Raw genomic sequence first — 16,806 nt, forward strand, 5'->3', positions numbered from 1 at the left:
CAGTCTCTGTGCAAGCTCCTCATAAAACTCTGAGAGGACAGGTAACATGAAGAGACATTAGTTGGGGAAATATCTTTTTTTGGGCTTTAAATTGAAACCAGAAAAAAAAAAAAAGATTACTCAATAAATAAAGTTAAGAAAAAATAGTCCCATGTCCGCTTTTGACACATTAGAAGCTGATGCCATATGGCAAAGCACTTCAAATAATATCCAGATTTTTTTACTTAGTTCCATGGCAAGCCCGCAACATCCATCTAAGTGTCTATGCCTTTTCATTTAATAGACAAGGTATGCATTACCTGAAGCTGGAAAACATCATGATAGAAGGATCTCATGGTGTTATTGCCAAGAATATCCTTCCTGAAATTTAAGGCATAAAAAAGGATCAATTTTTATTTTGCTTGTCGGTGAAACATACAACAAGTAGATGCATAGTAGTGAATCTGTTCAAAAAGGGCTTCAAATATAGCTCAATGCAATTGAAATCTTCTAGTTACAGACTCAATCCTAAAGAATTGTCAACCTTGGAATGCACTGTGTAACAATGAAAGTATTTTGGGAAACTTAAGTTCAATAACAATCAGAAAAGGTTATGGCAGGAAAAGACAACGATATGTAAATGAAAACATACTCATCAAGGAAGAAGCTCGCATCAGCAAGACACTTTACAGTTGCTTCCTTTGGAAGAAGTCCTCGAAAGGCATCACAATGTATTAGAGTTGCCAATCCTCCAGCAGAGCATCCTGAAAGCAGAGCCTGCATGAGTAACCCGCCTATCATCACATTTGCAGATCTAAGTTCACCAGTATAAGGAAACAAAAATATAATTAGATAAACATAAATTGCATGAAAAGAAAGCATATTCTGCGTACTACCTTCCATCTATCACTTACGTCCACTAAGGATTTGCTTCACTTACAGCTAGTCAATAAAATCTAAATAATCCCACAATTTCTTTCACTCTAGGTTATATTGATTCGGCTTTCATTTACAATCTATGTATAATGCCATTCTTGGCAAATCAACTAGTCAATTGTAAGAAGGAAAAAATTAATGGCATAATTAACCCACTGGACTAGTTACATCAATACTCAAGAATCATGTTTGTAATGCCACTCGCCAAGTCAATCAACAAAGAATTTCCTACAAAAATAAAAGCAATTGAAAACAATGATAGCTTTACTGGGTTCATAATCTACAATGGCACAAGGATTAAGGACAAAATGACTTTATATTTATATCAGCTCGTCAGGATTTTGATGAGCATTAAAAGAAGTACCCATCTTAGTTCAGATATTCTATTAATATAACCTGCGGATGTGATAAAATTTAAACAGAGAGCCGGATATCTTTTTACAAGTGTACAATACTTTAGTTGGTCAAAATTCCACCAAACTTTAGAGAGTAAGGAATGAGAGATATATGTTAGAAAGGCGTGGAAGAATAACCTCTTTGGCTTCAGACAGGCCAATTGACAAGAGTTCATCGATAAGTGCTTCCCATATGAGCTGACCTCTGAAGAATAATTTATTTCCTTTCTGAAGTAACAGAACAAAAACAAGAAAGAAATGTCAAGAGGAACTTCTTATATAGACACACAAGTCATGGAGCTATGGAAAACCCGTTGCAAATAATTAAGAAACTCTCGGTAAGTCAATGCTGCACAAGTGGAAGCGAGACCAACCTTAATCTCGTTTTCTGGATGACCAGCGAGGGACGCACCATCACAATAACGTATCTTAACCTTGTTCCAGCTAAAGAAATCTGAGTAAGTTTGAAACCAAGCTAAGTAACACCGTTCACTGAATATTCACGTCCAACCAACTAAAACTACTTCCACTGCAGCACAGCTAAATATGTACATTTTGTAAAATGTTTATGATGATTTATGAAGTTTGATTTGGAGCAGTGATTTAATCACAGGATATTTGGTACCAACAAGATTAAAGTTCCAAATCATAGTGTTAAAGGGATTTATCTCAGAGTTAGCAGCATTACACGGCCGGGTATAGAAGTTGCAGTTTGTAACTAAAAGAAACCAAACCAATATGGTACGTTAGCAATGGCCAATAAGGTAGCTACATAAGATGCAGAGGCTACACCAGGATTCTGCGCAGGGTCAGAGCTTAAGATTCCCGAGAAACGAATTTGTCTATCCATATATTTTGAGGATCCCAAAGCAGTCATTTTTCGCTGAGAACACGAAGACATCGTATTACACCAACCTCCTCCCTACATCCAAACACAGAGTTGTAATAAAGCAGTTCAAGTGATCTTTTTTTCCTTTTCATTTTCTTTGAGCTTTTCATAAAGCTTTACGTAAGCAAAAGAACCTCAATGTGAAGTAGCCAATTGTTAGAGCCGGATCCAAACCCCTTTTGGAAATGGTATCCCGGCAAGCTCCCATCCAAGCAAACTACGCAAACAGGCTCAAATTATACAATAAAGTAATAGACTTTACTCTTGAGCGTTGTTTTTGATTATTTAGAGATGAAGTGAGATTGAGTTCACATACAAGCGCCTCTATCTTTAGCATTTCGAAGAAGGGTCAGATCGACGAGATCATCATTTTGGCTTAGACCGAACGAGGGGTTGGTTACGGAACCATTCACCCTTCGCCGGGAATCTGAGATGAGAGAAAGTGCAAAGACGACAGTGAGAGTGAAGCCAACAGCGGCTATTGCCCAGTCCTTCTTGGCCCACTTGCGCCACCGTAGTAGAGCGCGAAGATGAGGATTAGCCATGAAAGAAGCCAAGAACCACGATTCGCGCTCAGCGAAGGAGGGGGAAAAAGAGGAACGAGCGTGGAACCAACAGGCAAGCGGCCGGGCCGCCGCTTGGTTGGCTTCAAAACCAGAGGACGTCGTTGACTTTTCCCCAGTGAATTCACTTGCAAGAAGGAAAACTCAACGATAAAAGAAGCCCATTTCTCAGAGAAACTAGATAGGCAGGGGAAATAAATATTAATAAACTCGTTCGTGCATCAGAAGCTGATGCAGTTGTTACTTAACATCCATATCTGTCGCACATTAGTTCTACCCTCGTTATATCAATAAACTCCATTGTCCAAATAAATAAATACTCCGTGGGCTTTAAAATGAATAATTATCTTCTGGGAAAAAATAATTATATTGAAATTTTAAAAAATGATCGTAAATTTTTTATATTCAATATGAAATGTAGGTTTATACAATTTATACACAACGAACAATGCAAGTTATTTCTTAAATTTTATTTATATAATATATGAAATCAATATTTAATTTCTTAAAAAAATTATGATTAGATTTTGATGATTTGATGTAATACTAGGAGTAATAATGTTTCAAAATAGATAACTTAAATTTTTTTTTTTGAAATTTTCCAATACGTGAAAACGAAAAAAATATGATTTTGTTTTTGTTTTTGTTTTTGTTTTGGTTTATGAGCTTTTCTTCATCTAGGGTCTGGCAGGCTAGCACTTTTAGAATTTAAATGGGCTTACTTGTCTTATCCGGCCTAACCCATCTTTTAAAAAGAGAGAGTAATGGCAAAAGAAAAAAATTTGTACTTTATATCCCAAAAAAAAATAGTGGTCTCTTCTCTATTTTGGTGGTTATTATGGTGATATATGGCAATATTAATTTTATTAAAAACCTTGGCGATGACTAAGGAATTTGGTCTCTTCGCCATTAATATCACTATAATTGATAATAATATCAATATATATGTATAATTCATCACAAAAATATGTGATTTAAATTCATCAATTGCATATTCTATTTTTAAAATTTTATGTAACGTAAAAGTATAGAGTATATGAATACTCATAACAGGGGAACTTGGGAGGGGATCCCACTGTCTCTGTAATTTTCCTTCCTTTGTTTTTCAAAATGTACTCCTGCATTTAAAATTTAGATTAATCTCTCCTATTTTTTTAATCGATCTGAATTTAATTTTATTTATTCGATGGTGCGTGTAGAAGGAAATAAAGTGTGTCAAAAAAAAAAACAAAGAAGGAAATAAACGAAACAATAATTTAATATACTTGTAAAATACTCCCTCTAGTGTCTAGTCCTTATCCTTATTATAACTATAAGGCATCAACTAATAAGTATTCTTGATCCTTTTTATAAGACATTTGCTTAGTTTCAAGGAGCATTAAACATTCAGGGCCAAAAAGTAGCATTGAATTTTTTTTGTCATCTATGCCCATACTTAATAAGAATAGTTAGAGAATAAAAATTAACATGATGTTAGAATTTAGTATAGTTATTAAGGATAATACTAAAATCACTTAAATTTTATAATAAATTTAATGCTTTTGACTGTCTTTATTGGTATGAATGAATTAATTAGAAATGATTTATAACAGGAATAAGAGAGAGTGTGGATTCATGTTGATCCAAATATATAGAATCACATTTTCATTTTCTTTTACGGCCTTCTTTTTCTAATAGATAAATACATGAATATATGAGCATTTATTTTTTTTAATGGAATGTATGAGCATTTAGTGAATAAGCCTTTCAACATGTAGCATTAATTGCGTTTAATTGGAGAGAATTGCCTCCATTGATTGCATTTAATTAGAGGGAATCGCGTCCATTGATTGGAAGGAGGTACGTAGCAGCAATCTAGAGGTTCAGGTTTGTATATAATTTTTAATCTCTCAAATTTGTTCTTATCTTAGTTCTAATCCTTCAAATTTTAAATTATAAACTTTGGTTTTTCAAGTTTATGTTCATTTAAAACATTAGTCCATATAATTTAATAAAAATCTGGACTATTTTGTCTTTTGAATAACTAAAATCTATAGTTTAAAACTTGAGAAACCACCAAAATCAAAATAAAGATAAATTAGAGAGATCAAAGATTATATTAATCTTAACATAAAATTATAAACTGAATTCCTTTGCCAGACAATATGCTTGTTGCTTGCTACTTCCTCTAAAATTAATTCATCTGAATTTCATTCACATCACCCCAACATAGCAAAAATATATATAGTCACTTTTTATTTATAAATACTCTGCAAATTCTAATGCAAAAGCAGCCATACTAAAATTGGCCCCAAAAAAAAATGAAGATTCAAACATGAGATTAAATAACAATAATGGTGATGGTGGTGGTGATAAAAGGCTTATTATTATGAGAAAATACATGGCAATTTGCCCTAAAAGAGCAACATAATTTATCGAAACAAATGATAATTAAGATATTTATCCCCTAGTTTTATTCTTTTTCTTCATAGATGTAACACGTAGTATTAATGAAAGCTATATTGCCCTATTTAATTTGTCGGGAAACAAATAAGAAAATAATGAAAACATATTTAGAAAAACAAAAACACAAAGTAAACATGTTTTATGGCAGTATATATTAAAAAAAAAATTTTTACTCTCTCCCGCACTCTCTCACTATTTTATGGGTATGTATAATTTTCTTTCTCACTCCTTTATTACCCAAGGCATATTTGAGAGTCTATCTTGTTTCTCTGGATCTAGATTCTAGCAACCAAACAGGTCTCGCTTTAGTCTTCAATTCATCTTGCTCTGGCGGATCATTTGCATAAAGCAATGTCAAATCGATCAATGGAGGGAGCTGGATCTCAAAATTCTAAGAAAAATCAGGAAGTTACTAGGTGGGAGACAGTGAAACCCACAGATTATGAACATTTTGAACTCCATAGTAAACTAATTGATACTCTTACTCTAACAGTGAATGTAAGTGAACCCCACCTTTCAATCTGATTTCTTTGTTAGTAGTGAAATGATTGCCCAAATTGATGACTTACAATCGATTTGATCATGATTTTTTTGTTATTTTATCTGTTTTATTGACTAACCTCTTTCTTGGTTGCAATAATTTGATCGATTTGAATAGAGGAATGTTTTGTTTGTTTTATCGACCGGTCCCTTTCTTGGCTACAAGAACTTGATCGTGTCGAATAAAGGAATGTAATTTGTGGTTCTAGGCCCCTCCTATTTTTCTTCTATTATTTAAAAAAATCTTTTTTTAGTAGGGCAGTAATTTCCCTGACCTCAATGAAATAATCATTGAAATGAACAAGAACGGATGATAGATTCTGGTAGAAAGTTAATAAATTTCATTACTGACTCGTCTTGGAGGCTGTAATGCTAATCTGATGATTTCATTGTAGCCCTGGATGGACTTAGTGTGGTTGCTAAAGGGTTGGGATGTGAAACTCCAAAGTTGCCCTAACCTTGACCATATCTTTTTGTAATTTTTAGTAGTTCTACTCATCTATCATCTCCGTAATTCTTCTGTTTTTATCTTAATTACTAGAATGTAAGCTTTTGCAAAACATGACTGTGCTTTGCATTCTTTTCAAAAAACATGAAAATATTTTGATGCACTTTTTTGTGTCGCGATTTGTGATATAGGCAAAGGTTGATCAAATAAAAAAATACGCGCTACTGCAGCAGCAAGGATTAAGTTTAGAGAATGATATGGCTTTGGTGGGCGATCCTTCCCCCACTGACACAACAGTAAGTTCATTACAACCGTCTGTCTGAATTGTATTGTCTGCTCATTCTTGACTACGTCTTGACCCTAAATTCAAATTGTCAGGAGGAATCACCTGCGTTTGATAAGAGTCAAATGGTAACGAGTGTTGTGATTGGGGACATAGCCGTCAGCTTTGAGTGTCCTCAACTGTTCACAGAAAACAACGTAGATATGGACCTTGCTGCTTCATGTTATCGTGATTTCTTGGTACGATAATCCTGTAATAACATATAAAGTGCTGTTCAATATTTCTTGTTCTTGGTTTTCATGTTATTATTTGTATATAATTAATGGGCGAATGGATCAGGGACATATACCAATTGCCAATGAAGATAGGATTAAGTTGTCCAAGTGTACTGCCCATTTGGCAATCAAAATGAGGATAGAAAAATCATGACTGTATTGGAATTGGACATCTGCGTACATGTGTGTGTGAAGTTTATGCATTTCTGTATATATTGTACAGGCTACATTTGATGTAAAAACGTTGTGGGTGGATGTGTACCACAACACACACAAGAGACTAACGCATTTTCAAAACCGCAGGAGCGAGATGGGGTGGTGAATTCAATGAAACCGCTTCAGTTTTCTTTCAGAGAAAGGTTGCAAAATTGGAACATCCAGTGCAGAATGCGCCCACATGGGAGACTCGACATGGTAATACATATGGCTGATATTTTGATCATTCCCAAGAACTTACATAGTTACAACGAAACATATGACTTTGGATGCAATACTCTATTATTGTGTTTCTTTTGTGGGGCGGAAAACCGAGACATGATATCTAATTAAGACTATATACCTACTTGTGTGACTACGTAGAATTTGTATCTTGAAACATTTCATTCTTGTTTCGAATGCATCGATCCATATGAAGACATTAAACACAGCGTGCGTTGAACAAAGTAGAGAATTGATTAAAATGTAATATTTGATGCAGTTTTATCGATACCCAAGAGGAAGGAGATCGTTTCGATCTGTCAATGAAGTCATCGACTTTATATTATATGAGATTTGCCCGGATACACATAAACAAGTTCAGGTGATCAATTGACTTATTCCTTCACTCTTATAATAGCTTAGTGTCAGTATAGATTACGTACACACACAGATATTCATAATTCCCATTTCAGAGTTGTGTAATATAGTCGTAGATAGATATGGGAATGCAGTTTAGTTCCGCGCAGAATTTAAAGCCAAATTGGCTTGAGATGTGAAGTTCACATGTAATAATAATTGTCTAACCAAATAGTATAATCTTGCATATTGTTACATTTATTTAACATTGACTTTAAGAGCAGGCTGGAATGAACTCCCTTAATCTATATATAGCCAATACTATTGATTAATTCGCATTTAAAAGCCATAATGAAGTTTTATTCTCAATTACTTTTGCTAGCTGAAGGATATGTCCAACTTAATTATCAGTTTATTCATTCATATGTAAAATCTCTTGAATGTTTGTGTTTTAAAGGACAAGATTAATACAAGTAATATGGTGTTAGTTGATAGAAGAGAAGTTATTAATTATTGGATTGATTTGTTTGGCAAATAACTATTAATTTTGAATCAGGCCAACAACGAAGGAGAAGCAGCAGCAGAGAAAACAAAGAAGAGAAGAAGGTCCTCAATTTACAGAGGCGGGAGAAGAAGGAAGAAACACAGAAAAACAAAAGGAAAAACAGAACAGAAAGCTAATGAGGAAAAAGCCACCACTCAAGAAGCCGATGGTCAGGATGCCCAGAAGGAACAAAACACAAACCCTAGCTCGCCCCCAGAACCACAAAAACAGGCCGCTCCCAATACTGATTTGCTCAACATATCTGACGATCTCAATGCGTATGAGAACCTGTTTGATAAGTATTTTGATGAGTTTTAATCACCATTGATGCTTTGTGATAATCCATGGATTAACTGATCTCCTTCACATTTCAAATTATCAAGCTTACTATGTTATATATGAACTTACGCTGTTAATTTAATTTATGCCTTCTCAATTCTCTCCTTTAATTTTGGGGTTGGAATTATTAATCGATGACAGAATGATAAAATACAATAGAATCCTACATGCGTATATACATGTTGTTATCTCCTTATATTTTGATAACGAAAATCCAAGATGATGCGAAACTATTGAGATGATAGAAAGTTTCTCTTGTGCACGCGTGTGATGAGGTCGAAATATTAAGGAATAAAGCAAACTTGAAGCGTCGTCAAAGCTTTAAAATCAGTTCATTATTACAGCTTAAAATCACACACATAGGAGCAGAAATAATAACAAATAATTTAAGATTCATAAATTAAAAAATACGACGAGCTCCTATTTCAAGCCTCCAAAAGGCCACGGTTAGTAATTGGCGTAACAGTAAATAACTCTCACTGGTCACAAGTTCAATTTTAATTATATTCAATGGGAACAATCCTGCTCCATAACAAACAATTAATAGCTCCGGTCCTTAATATAAGACCCTGTTTGACTTTTATTTTAGTCCTAAATATAAAACCCCAATTCACTTTCAGCTTGTTTGGCACAGCATTTCAAGGCCAATAAGCAGATTATAAGCCAGAAAAAGCTCGATTGCAAATTTTGATGCTGTGGAGCGATTGGGCAATTTGGCTTTTGTATGAAAAACAACAATAAGCTATAAGCTAAAATTGACAGCTTATGTGCCCGTTTGGATTAGCGGTGAACAATTATGATTTTAGATAATCGTGAATTTTATAAGTGATACTGGCTCTAAGTGACACTAGTTAATCGTGATTTCTGTTTGGATTTTTTTTAGTAAGTGATTTTAAAAATTGTGATTATGTTTGGTTTTTATTTATTAAAATCACTTATGGGTGTATAATTACTAAAAAGGACATGAAGTTAATAAAGTTGTTTACACTTTCATAATTATTATATTTAATAATAAATTATAATTTAATAAATGACATGAATATTTAAATATTATTTTTATTTTAAAAATTATTATTATTTAAAATCACTTACAAAATTTATGTGTAGTACAAATATTAAATAAAAGACCCCATATAAATAAGAGATGAATGAAAATATTAAAAAAAATTAATTAGCAATTTTAGTAACATAAATAAGGAAATTGAATGTTCAATCAAAATTATAACTAAGAAATTTAACAATGCTCCTCGAATCAGAATATTACCTGAATATTTGATTCCGTTGTTTTAATCATATGTAATCCGTTATCTGATTTTTTTAAAAATGTCTTTTAGATAAAATTAAAAGAAAAATGGTTTCATATTGTATGTTTTTTGAAAAAAATTAAAATAATTACCATTAGAATGAGGGGTAGATTGGAGAAAATTTCGTTACTGAAGATTCATCGGGATTTTTCAAACGCATAAACTACTTCTTGTTACTTATCCTAAAAGTACGGTGGAAGGTTAAAATCACGATTCATCAAGATTTTATAAAAATTATCCAAACACCCTAAACATGCTTTATAAGTACTTATTTAAATTCAAACGGACTTATTTGAGATCCTACCGCTTAACCAAACAGGCTCTATGACTTATAGCTTACGACTTATAGCTTTTGAAATATGGAGAGAGAAAAAGTTAGAAAATTTATTACCTCTTTTGGTTTTATTATAAGCCTCAAATAACTAATTTGTAGATAATAAAAAATCAGTTAAAATTAGTTGAAAGTAATGAATAAGTTAGAAATATACTTTTATTTTTAAATATGCTCCTAAAAAATACTTTTATTTTTTCATGTTTCACTTTATATTAAAAATATTTTTTATGACTTCTTCATATTAAATTATTTTAATTTCATTGTATTATGTAAAATTATTTTTTTAATCATGTTTTATTATTTATTAAAACTCATATCTATTTTAGTCATTTTACAACCAAACTTACTTATACTCAACCATAATCCAAACAATCTTTTACCAATATCACTTTTGCAAACTAGCTTTTTTGAACTCTAATTCAAATACAATTCAGTTTATCCAATTTAGTTTTTACCCAATTTCACTTCTCCATAAGCTACTTTTTCAATAAGCTACTTTTCCAATGCTAATCCAAATGGACCCTTTGTCTCTTCATACTCCTCCGGCCCTTAATATATGACCCAATTCTTGAGTTAATTTTGGTCCTAAATACAAGACCCATTTCTTATATTTATCAATTTTCTCTAAATTACTCCTATGGATACTCCCTCAACCATAATCAAGTAGAAGAGGGAGAGAGGGTATTAAGAAAGATGATTATGGTGTTTTAGGAAAAATATGTCACTTTTCTTATAATTAACTAACTTATCTAACTTTTTTAATCTAATTAAATTAGTTAAATGGGTCTTATATTAAGGACCGGAGGAGTAGAGTATACTATACATTTTTCCAAAGTAACCCTTCTAATAATAATAGTTCTAGTTAATACACTTGATTAGCAAGAATATTTTAGGAAAGACGACACCTATTTAGGACAAATAACTAACTCAACTTACTTTTTAATCTCCTCAAATAGTCAATTGGCTCTTATAATTAGGATCGGAGATAGTATTTTTTCAATCTTAGAGAATTAAATTTTTATTAGGAAAAATTTAAAACTTCAGGCATAAACAATTAAAGGACATTTACTAATTGCTGGTTTTCCCCCCACAGAATTAAAATGAGGTTTTTGTTTACCGCAGAGGTTATTGCTTGTAATAATTATATAATCTTTAAAAGTTCACTTTCATTTGCAGTTCATATCATCATCTAAAATATCATAAATTTTGCTTTAGCTAGCTCAGCTCCTAAATTATTGAATTAAATTTTTGAAGATAGTCACCAGTTTGATCACAATTGTAGTATGATCATATAACAATTCAAAGCTCGCAACTCAACACAAACTTTACGGATCTCATCTTTCTCCAACGTCGATTACCATTCACTGAGCAAATCTAGTCTCGTTAGCTTTTGAGAATTCAGGTTAAGATTTGCGCTGGCTGGAAATGGATCTAACTAGGAGCCTATACCAGGTAAGAATTTACTATGCAGCTGGTAATGATCAACAAAACAAGGTTAATTTTATTTTATTAATCATTTGCCCATGCATATCAATTCCTATTATTATTTAATTCAATCATCATTCAAAAATTATTTTTGTTTTGATTTAAGTTCCTATATTTGTCAAACACAAATTTTATACATCCATTATTACTTTTCTACTAGTGAAAATGAAATTTGAAAGGGGGATATCGGACCGAAAAAAAAAGCTAAGGGAGGAAAAAATACTTTTCAATCTATGATAATAAATATATGTGATGGTATATCTTTTTCTTTTAATTGTTGGCTGATGATAAAACAATCTGGCCGTTTACAAAGTAATTAAACGTGTTTTCTTATACGTCATATATATTTTTAAAAAAAAATGAATCGCACTACTTCATTGTTAAAATAATGTTACATTATTTCTTTTTTTTTTTGTGTTATAAAGTACTTACCAATGAATAAATCTATGATTTGAGTTGAAAATATCATGCCTCTGAAAAAAAATTACAATGAGTATATTGTTAAATTTAAAGTTAAATTCTTGCGATATATATGAAATAGAAGGAGGATTTTACAAAGGCAATTATTTCAATGGCTTGATTTTGAAGAAGTTGATTGAAAAGCTTGCCTATCTTTAGAAGACAAATTGATTTTTTTTTTCCCCCAATCTATGGCTAATTAGTCTTAATTTGGGTAGCCGAATGATGTTGAACATAATCCATGACCATTTTGTTTTTGGAATTGCTATAACAAACTAGGATAATCATGGGGAAACAGAGACATCAAGAGGGAAGAGCAAGTCAAGTATGACAGGTGGTCGAAGAAGAAAACGTAGGAAAACAATATTTGCAAAAGAGAATGAAGACCCTGCACAGAGAAAAGCTTTAAAATTGCAGGTTGCCAGTGAAGAAGATCAAACAAACGTAGCACAGTTCCAAAATATCGCTGAGGATTCTGGGACTAAGCATGAAAAACACACAAATGTTTCACCTGCAGAACGACGCAAAGACACATGCTTTTATTCAGATTTGCTCGATATCTCCAACGATTGGACTGCCTACGAGAGCTTGTTTTGTGATTATTTTGATTAGTAATATTGAATGATTCCGAGTGAAGTAACAGTTAGAGCTGAAGTTCTTTCCTCCATAATTGGTCATAATTAACTTGATACAATGGAAGAATGGTAATGAGCTGCGAAGATGAAGAGAAGTGGATCTGAACAGAGAGAGTTATGTAATATTAATTCAGGTGCATTCTTACTCGGAAAGAGAATGAAATACTTTTGCATAACACAGATGAGTCATGCTTTAATTTTGGGATGAAGTTCTAGCCCATAAGTTCATGAGTCCACGAAGCTTAAAACAGGAGTATCAAAAAGCATCTTCATGTGTAAAGTTAGAAGCCTTTTATATACCTTCAAGGAATTAGATCAGATATCCCAGATGTAATTTTAAAGTCTAGCATCTTATTGTAATGACTAATAATTAATGTCATTATTGAGGCTTTTTTATTCTTATTCATGTGAGCAGGTCAAGCCCACCGCCAGTTCTCATTTGGAAGGAGCCGAGACAAGTACCTAACGAAATTAAAAAAATATACCAAAACTGTGTTTCATTTTCTTTTAGTTTTTCTGGCCAAAAACACACTCATCCAGGTGCTTGCTGCCTGTTTCGCACGTCTTTCATATTTTTAACATGTCAGAACATGCGCAAGCACCCTTAAGATGCCGGATCTCACGAGCCTTACAAGAGAAGAAAATTTTAAAGAATATTAGAAGAAATATAAGAAAAAACTTGATCTCAAAGTCTCAGTATTGGCAATTTATGAATCTGTAATGAAATCTGCCGTTGAATCTGCAAGTTCTTAACACCTCAACTTGTTTATCACACTACAGCCAACAGCAGCCTAAGTGGACCTAGCATTAAAATTGTAAACACATGATCTCCACTATTAACGCCATAATCAATCAACTATATATATATATATATGGCTATTTGCATGGATATTCTGCTTTTTCAATTGGCTATCTGTCTGGAAATGTTTCTAATTAAGAAGTTTATGTCTATCACAATTTACTCAAAACAGAAAACAATCTAGCTTCAATGTTTAAAAAATAATGGTGACGTGGTGAACAAGACAAGGGAATAATACCTGAAAGTTGAAACACGGTGTATAAATAGCTGAGGTTTCAGGACGAATCCAAAAACACGAGCCTGTCCTCCAACATTACCGTACATTTTCCCAGCTCAAACGATCATATATACTATCAATAATCAATGGCTGCCAGTTCATTTTTCCTTAATCGACACCTCAAACTCAGCTTCTGTGTGTTCCTGTTATGTCTCAGTGGAACAGCTGTTGCTCAGTTATCCTCCACATATTACTTACTTTCATGTCCTCTTGCTCTTTCTGTCATTGAAGCCGAAGTAGTCACTGCTGTGTCCAGTGAGCCTCGCATGGGTGCTTCCTTGCTCCGTCTCCATTTCCACGACTGCTTCGTCCAAGCAAGTTTGCCTTTCATTATTATATTCACCCCATCTCATAATTAATTATAATTTCTCGCCTATACTGAAAATTTAGTTCCGTACTATTGTGCAACACCGTAACCGTGCATTATTTCCAGGGTATTAAAACTGAACAAGTCTTGGAATCGGAGGATTATTAGTTGATAGTCTTAATATTATTATTTAGCAAAGTGTATACATGGGTGTCGACTTGTGTATATGTGACTGATGTGTTTTGACATATATAGGGATGTGACGCGTCAGTATTATTGGACGACACAGCAAATTTCACGGGTGAAAAAACAGCATTTCCCAACAATAATTCTCTGAGGGGATTTGATGTTATAGACAGCATAAAATATAAACTAGAGCAATTGTGTCCCGGAGTCGTCTCATGTGCTGACATTCTGGCGGTTGCTGCGAGGGACTCTGTTTATGCAGTAAGTAGTGATTTGATTTGATTTAATGGTTCTCTTCATATTAAGCGAATAAGACTCTCATGTCAGTGTCATGCATAAATGAATTGGAAACGTGTCAGCTGGGTGGACCTCACTGGGAAGTGAGATTGGGAAGAAAAGACTCGACCAACGCAAGTTTTAGTGATGCTAATAAGGATTTACCAGCACCCTTCCTCAATCTCAGTAGCCTCATCACTGCTTTCGCCAACAAGGGCTTCTCTCAGCAAGAGATGGTTGCTTTGTCTGGTACGTACGTAACACTCTAGTTTCACATACAATTAATTGCTACGTACTAGCTATATATGGGTTAATTATATTAACCAAGAGGGATTTTGGATGAATATTGTTGTCAGGGTCTCATACGATAGGGATGGCGGCGTGCAGGATGTTCAGGAACAGGATCTACAACGACACCAACATAGAGTCGTCGTTTCAACGTCGGAGCAAGCAGTGTGTCCGGCGTAGGCGGAGACGGCAACCTAGCATTTTTCGACGCCACCAATAACGGAAACTCTTTCGATAACTTGTACTACCAAAACTTGGTGAATCAGAAGGGTCTGCTGCACTCCGACCAAGAGCTCTTCAATGGAGGCGCCACAGACTCTCTTGTTCAAGATTATGCCCGGGATTCTTCTCTTTTCTTCCACGACTTTGCTGATGCCATGATTAAAATGAGTGAGCTCACTCCTCTCACTGCTCCAAATGGTCAAGTTAGGACTGATTGCAGAAAAATCAATTGACTTCTATAATATAACCTAATTCCCCCTCGCATGCGCGCGCGCGCGCACACAAATATATATGTTGTCGGAAACTCTACTTATAATAATTGTGACCCATCTATTTATATGTAAGTTCCATCAAGTACGTCGTCAGTGTTGAATTAACAAGGACTGTTTGAGAATAATGTTGGGCGCTTTGCTATATATCATGTGGTCAACTTTTGTCAAAAGTTCACCAATTCTAGCAGGTGAATTCTTGTATTCTTCCTCATTTAAACCTAATATTTGGTCATATATACATGATATCAGAATTTCCCTAATCCAAGATCAAAGTTTACAACCTCAAGTTTGGGTTGGCGTAGAGGGCAAACTTCGAAAGAGGATGAACTAAGCAGTCAAACAGGCAAATGGGGCTTTCAATCCGATCATGGTTTTGTGGGCCATCTGCTATATAGTCATGCAGGCTTATGAATAATTGATGCCAACTTGACGAAGAAGGCATGCACAGTTCAACTAAAATTGTCAGTCCGGAACCAAACATATATAGGGTCGTCGTTTAAAGCGTCGGTGAATGTGTCCGGCCGTAGGCCGCGGAGACGACAACCTGTCCCCTTTAGACACCTGTTTTAATAACTCATATAATCTTGAACGACTTGATGAAGCTTCAGAAGCTAATCAAAATAATTTCTCAAACGAGTTAAAAATCTAATTTTTGGATATTCTAATTACATTTACAGTAGATAAACTAAATGTCATAAAAATTTCCAAAAGTGTTTTTTAATTTGCTGAACAAATTAAAAGTGATTCTCATGAAAGTACTGGAACAAATTATTTACGGCCTAAATCTTTTTTTTCACAATTTTTTTGGTAGGTATAGGTATCCTCCTATTAGAACAATCATATTCAATGCACTATTGAGTACTAAATATGAGCACTTCTCTCGGTGATAATTTAAACATTGATTTACCATGTTATAGATACTGACTCCTTTCATTAGATCTAACTGCATTGATTCTTTCTTCACAATTTATATCCTATAGATTAGTGTACAATGCAAAAAATCTAGACTTCAACATATTCGTATGACTATTATATTATTGCTAGTTGCGAGAAATGTCATTGAAATAATTGAGAGAAATATATATAATTTGTTCAAGTTGGTGGAAGAGTCTGTTTTGACAAGATTTCAAGTCGTGTTGTTACAGAAAGTACACCTGTAGTTCCTGAATTCCGTTTGGGAATATTATCATTGCTGATGATTAATTACTCGCAGGGAATCCTCTTGGCCCTCGTATATTTCATCATTCGCCCGATCTCTCCCCGTCACGTTCGTACGTTTAATTTGTTTCTACCTTATATCTCATGTCTGCCTGAGCACATGCTCTCCTATGGTCAACTTTCGTCATTTCCTACATTCGAATATGATTCTGCATCATATATCTCTCCGTTCCTCATTAAACCTCCGAATTTCACCCTGACTGTCGATGCACCATCGAGTTTGTGTTTTATTAATCAAGTTGTGTCATTTTAAATAAAGACATGAAAGTTGATCAAGGTGTTGTTTGGTAACATTGAAAAGTGTTTCTCAAAAGTATTTTTTCTCAAAACAAGA

The 16,806-nt window shown here is 33.7% G+C and overlaps 2 protein-coding genes across 3 annotated transcripts; one reads left to right on the top strand and one right to left on the bottom strand.

Moving 5' to 3' along the window:
- Nucleotides 1-210: 210 nt before the first annotated feature.
- LOC114732345 (pectin acetylesterase 5-like) lies at nt 211-2,933 on the bottom strand. 2 transcript variants are annotated; one of them, XM_028919635.1, is made up of 7 exons: nt 2,516-2,932; nt 2,334-2,416; nt 2,103-2,232; nt 1,685-1,764; nt 1,449-1,538; nt 632-756; nt 211-360 (listed from the first exon to the last, which is right to left on the bottom strand). In XM_028919635.1, the coding sequence occupies exons 1-7, from the start codon at nt 2,742-2,744 to the stop codon at nt 273-275; spliced, it is 825 nt and encodes a 274-aa protein (XP_028775468.1). In that variant the 5' UTR covers nt 2,745-2,932; the 3' UTR covers nt 211-272. The 2 variants fall into 2 exon arrangements, 1 of the variants encoding a protein (XP_028775468.1); XR_003738975.1 differs by having other exon boundaries at nt 299-360; nt 632-743; nt 2,516-2,933.
- Nucleotides 2,934-13,789: 10,856 nt separating this feature from the next.
- On the top strand, nt 13,790-15,215 carry LOC114732347 (cationic peroxidase 1-like). The gene is given in 6 exon segments (XM_028919636.1): nt 13,790-14,017; nt 14,266-14,457; nt 14,556-14,721; nt 14,829-14,906; nt 14,909-14,932; nt 14,935-15,215. Coding segments are annotated over 6 exon segments (969 nt in total).
- The last annotated feature ends 1,591 nt before the right edge of the window (nt 15,216-16,806 follow it).

Source organism: Neltuma alba, unplaced genomic scaffold (assembly GCF_004799145.2).
Source record: "Neltuma alba isolate B1F8T4 unplaced genomic scaffold, ASM479914v2 tig00012904_pilon, whole genome shotgun sequence".
NCBI lineage: Eukaryota > Viridiplantae > Streptophyta > Magnoliopsida > Fabales > Fabaceae > Neltuma > Neltuma alba.

What these genes read in the sequence shown, in the direction of transcription:
- LOC114732345 (XM_028919635.1), bottom strand. Translation starts at nt 2,744, where the DNA reads ATGGCTAATCCTCATCTTCGCGCTCTACTACGGTGGCGCAAGTGGGCC. An exon ending in TGCTAAAGATAGAGGCGCTT is followed by an intron (nt 2,417 to 2,515) that starts GTATGTGAACTC and finishes CTGTTTGCGTAG; the next exon opens with TTTGCTTGGATGGGAGCTTG. An exon ending in TGACCCTGCGCAGAATCCTG is followed by an intron (nt 1,765 to 2,102) that starts GTGTAGCCTCTG and finishes AAACTTACTCAG; the next exon opens with ATTTCTTTAGCTGGAACAAG.